This window comes from Tauraco erythrolophus, chromosome 5 (assembly GCF_009769465.1).
Source record: "Tauraco erythrolophus isolate bTauEry1 chromosome 5, bTauEry1.pri, whole genome shotgun sequence".
NCBI classification, from domain to species: Eukaryota; Metazoa; Chordata; class Aves; order Musophagiformes; family Musophagidae; genus Tauraco; species Tauraco erythrolophus.
The window spans coordinates 1,012,410-1,016,728 of record NC_141469.1 but is presented as its reverse complement, the minus strand read 5'-3'; the positions used below and the strand labels follow the sequence as shown (position 1 = coordinate 1,016,728).

The following is a 4,319-nucleotide window of genomic DNA, read 5'->3' as shown; positions in this document are numbered from 1 at the left end:
CAGGACGGAGAGATGTCTTGATCGTCTAATTTCCTTTTAAGCCTGAGCTAAAACCCAACAGCTTCCAAGGGTGCCACAATGAAACTGCAGTTGCAAAGGGGTGCAAATTGGTCATCAGATGTTTCCTGATCACATGGAGCAACTGCCATTTGCTTATGACATATAATCTTCCTGCCCGGCTGGTCTCCCGACAGACCAAACCAGGAGCCACATGAACTACCTGATCCGAAGAGGCCAAAGCTCAGGAATGAGAGTCTCCGTGTACCTCTCGGTCACCACCTAATTCAGCTCTCGCTAGGATTGATTCGTGTGCTGCCCCTTACCTGCTTGAGTCTGACTTGGTTTTGTTTTCAGGCAGTAAATCTTCTAACGGGATTACTGTACTGTGATCCTTGCCATTTCAAAAATCACCTTATTTCGCTTTCCAACGTGGCATCCCTGCCAGCATAGTGTTACCTTCAGTTAATTCCTGTTCTGCCCTGTTAATGTCATTCTATACAATGATTACTTGGCTTGTATCTCAAAAAAAAAGTAAATATAATCTACATACTTTGGTTGCAAGATGCTGCCTCTGTGCTGATAGTCTTCTTATAAGGAAACAATGTCAATTTTACCAGAAAATCAAGTCAAGCCAGTTCAAAACAGTCACTATAATATGCCTGATTTCAAGTCACTGTAATAATGATTCATGAGCGGAGCTCTTCTTCACAATCCAGGAATGTTTCACCGAAATCTGACTGGTTTTCTCTGATTTCGCATTAGTGCTTAAAGTTTCAGACGTGTATTCGACAGCAAAGAAATATTTCTTACGTAAATAAAGATGAGAAAGTTGCAGAGGGAGGGAGATCTAAGAACACACAATCTTAAAACTCCTGCACAGCCATAAACATGTTATAAATCAAAGCAACACAGGGCATGTGATACAAAAACATGACCTAGAAGCTTTTGGGATACACGTGGCATCGGAGATGTTGGGGCAAGACACAGCAGCCTGATCCAGGAACAATTTCCTTTGCTGAACTCCCCTCATGTTCCCAAACGCATGTGGAAGAGAGAAGAAGGATCAGCTGCAAAACCAGGATGTGCCAAACCATATTTCATACTGAAACTAATTACAAAATAAAGTGCTTTGACCACAATTGAACTAAGCCTATGTGTAAATAAAGCTCAGGAAAAAAAAAAAAAGCGTCTCATTTTCTTTAAAAGGTCCCAGAAAACTGCTTTTTTGCTGCTTTATAACACAAGTTAGCAAAACGCCTTGACAGTCACGCACCGAGACCCACGGAGAGCTGAGAACCGCCACCAAAGTGCCTCAGCTCCCTCCGGAGAAGGGGTGAGTCTCCTCGAGGTGCCACGCAGAACCGGAGCGATGCCGTGGCTGCGCAGAGCCACGCTTCCCCTCTGCCTTGGCTGAAAGAGCCGCTGTGCCGGGAACCCCTCGGGGCAGCCCCCTTCTCTCCCTGCCCCGCTATTCAGCACCCAACCCCGGTGGTGGGAAGGGGCCAACGGGGCTTCCAGTCCCACCCCACGTGCCCAAGGCAGAGGAGGTGGGGAGCCCAGCCAGATACACTTCCTCGGGGCCATTCCGTGCCCAGGAAATTCCCCAACAGCTCCCGGCAAGGGATAAAAGCACCAGCGGACAACAGGACCACACAGCTCCCACAGCACCTCCGAGCCAGCATCAGCCATGAGCCCACACCTCCGCCTCCTCCTCCTCCTCCTCCTCCTCCTGGCCGCTGCTCTCTCCCAGGGTAAGCGGCTGCGGACTGAGCAGGGGGCACCCAGCCATCTGCCAATGGGTCCTGGCTCAGATGCGTGGGGTGGGATGGGGTGGGGTGGGATGGGATGGGGTGGGATGGGATGGAATGGGGTGGGGTGGTCTGGGGTGGGATGGGATGGGATGAGATGGGATGGGATGGGATGGGATGGGATCGGATCGGATGGGGTGGGATGGGGTGGAATGGGATGGGATGGGGTGGGATGGGATGGGATGGGATGGGATAGGGTAGGATGGGATGGGGTGGGATGGGATGGGGTGGGGGCACCACGGGGCCCCGCAGCCGGGGCTCAGGTGGCGCCTCCCGCCGTACAGGTGCGCCGCTGGCCGGGGAGCTGCGCTGCCGCTGCGTGCGGAGCGTGGCCGAGGTGATCCCGCCGCGGCGCTTGGCCCGCGTCGAGTTCGTCGCCGAGGGGCCGCACTGCGCCGTGCCCGAGGTCATGTAAGTGCCCGGCCCCGCTCCGCACCCCAACCTCAGCCATGGGCTCACCCTGGCCCCATGCTCACCCCCCCTCGCCCCACAGAGCCACGACGAAGCAGGGACAGACGCTCTGCCTGAGCCCCTCCGTGCCCTGGGTGAAGCTCTTGGTCACCAGGATCCTCAAGAGGTACGTGCTGTTTTGGTTTCTAACAAGATGATGTTGGGGTTGGATGGGTGGGGCTTTTTTTGGTTTTAAATGAGTTTACATGTAATTATTTGGTATTTATACGCAAGAGGTAAAGGAACAGTAAATGTTCTGAAGAGGCTTAGATATTTTATGTCTACTCGTATGGCATACTGTCAATTCGTCTAGAATAAGAAATTTTCCTTGTTCTGCTTTGGAAAAATGTATTTATGTAAAAAGGTGGATTTCCCATGAAATGATAAGGTAACGAAAGATAATGTTTGGCTTTTTGCTTTCAGCTCAACACCGAAAAACTGACGGGAGAACGAAACTCACAGGAGGGGAGACCGAGGCTTTCTTCTCCTGAAACGCACCGCGTTGGCGCTCAGCCTAGTCACTGACGACTCTATTGAGTGTCACGACATGCGACGGTGTTTGTTGAAATATTCCAAGTACCATCTAAGGTGTAGCTTCTATTTGGACGCCGTCTGAAAAGCGCAGTTCTAAGTGCTGTACAGATTTACTGCCTTTAAAGCGTCGCTTTGGGGTGTTGTGCAGGAGAACAAATACAGGGAATATTCTGAAATCTTTCACAGGGAAAAAAAAATGCCTGGACTGCAGCATCAGCAAAGCACTGATGAGGCTTCAGCATCCGCAGGAAGTATATTCCCGTGCTCCACGCATGGACGAGTAAGGACTCGAGTAACTCGTACTGACATTCTGCACAGCAGCTGGGAGTAGAGAAGGGAAGTGCTGCCTCCCAAAACACGTCTTCGCTTCGTTTTGCACATCTTATAGCTGTATGCCTGGGAAAAACCACTCCCACCCACTTTGGGAAAGCTGTGCAGGCCAACTCCGCAGTGCAAGCTCACCAGCAACTCCCAGTTCCCTTCTCCTGCCGGAGTCCTGGGATACACAGCGCTGCTCGCCTCGTGTGTTTGCGTTTTGAGGGGGCTGGTGGGTTGTGCTCCTCGCAACCTTAGACATGCGGTGTCTTTTTTTGTATGGCATAATGTCATAATTTCTGTAAAGTTACACTTCAGTAATTCTAGTCCAGATTCCTTTTGGAATTGTGTACAGGCAGTTTCCTCTGCTTTCCGTATTTCTGTCCAGCAGAAAATGTATTAAAAGGAAGGGGGACCCAAACCATTTTTAAATACTAGTGTTTAAATGTCAATGTGGTGAGATCATATGATTTCTATTCATCTACTCATTTTCCAAAATGTTGAAACCCTCACAGTTATATAATTACTGCGTAGAGGTATCATCATATATCCAGCAGCACTGGAATAGCTTCCTGTAAATCAAATGGAAGATTTTTGGTAACGTTTTATGACTATATGCGATTCCTAATTAAAAAATTTTCCCTTGTTACTTGCCGAGCTTTGATTTTTGAGAAGTAAATATTAAGATACACTTGCCTGTGTCTGTTTCTGTGTGTAACATCTTACAGCATGACATCTTGTCAGTTTGGCTTATGGCTTGTGTAAGCTGTGTCCATCCATACACTTTCACCCTTCCAAAACTACAATCCTCAGCTTTCCTTTGCCTTAATGGGAGTTCTGGCCTGAGAGCAGTAGGACTGAGCCTCTTTTATTTGGTCCCATTTTCAGGGAAATTCAATTATTTGGGAAGCTGATGTGGAAAGTACCAAGGCTCTGTTTTCCTCCCTTCTGTTTCCCTGCAGCCACCAAGAAGTTGAAAGCTGTGCTAGAGACAATAGCATGTGGAGCAAAGAAACAACTTTCTCACACATCCCCCTAAATATTTGTGCCAGTTCCTGGTTCCTTTTGAAATGAGGAAAAGGACAGGTTTCCTATGGCCAAATGGCTTAGACCTTTTCTTAGCAAGGCTACAAAAAAACATTTTATCCTTCCATCCTCTTGCTGTCCTTGAAATGACAGTGCTGCCACTTGGAGAGGCCGAGAAGAAACCCC

The 4,319-nt window shown here is 49.0% G+C and overlaps 1 protein-coding gene across 1 annotated transcript; it reads left to right on the top strand.

Moving 5' to 3' along the window:
• The first annotated feature begins 1,687 nt into the window (after window positions 1–1,687).
• Window positions 1,688–2,700, top strand: LOC147528661 (alveolar macrophage chemotactic factor-like). Its single transcript, XM_086611961.1, has 4 exons — window positions 1,688–1,751; window positions 2,093–2,219; window positions 2,302–2,385; window positions 2,682–2,700. Exons 1-4 carry the CDS (start codon window positions 1,688–1,690, stop codon window positions 2,698–2,700), a joined length of 294 nt encoding a protein of 97 aa, XP_086468087.1.
• Window positions 2,701–4,319: the final 1,619 nt, after the last annotated feature.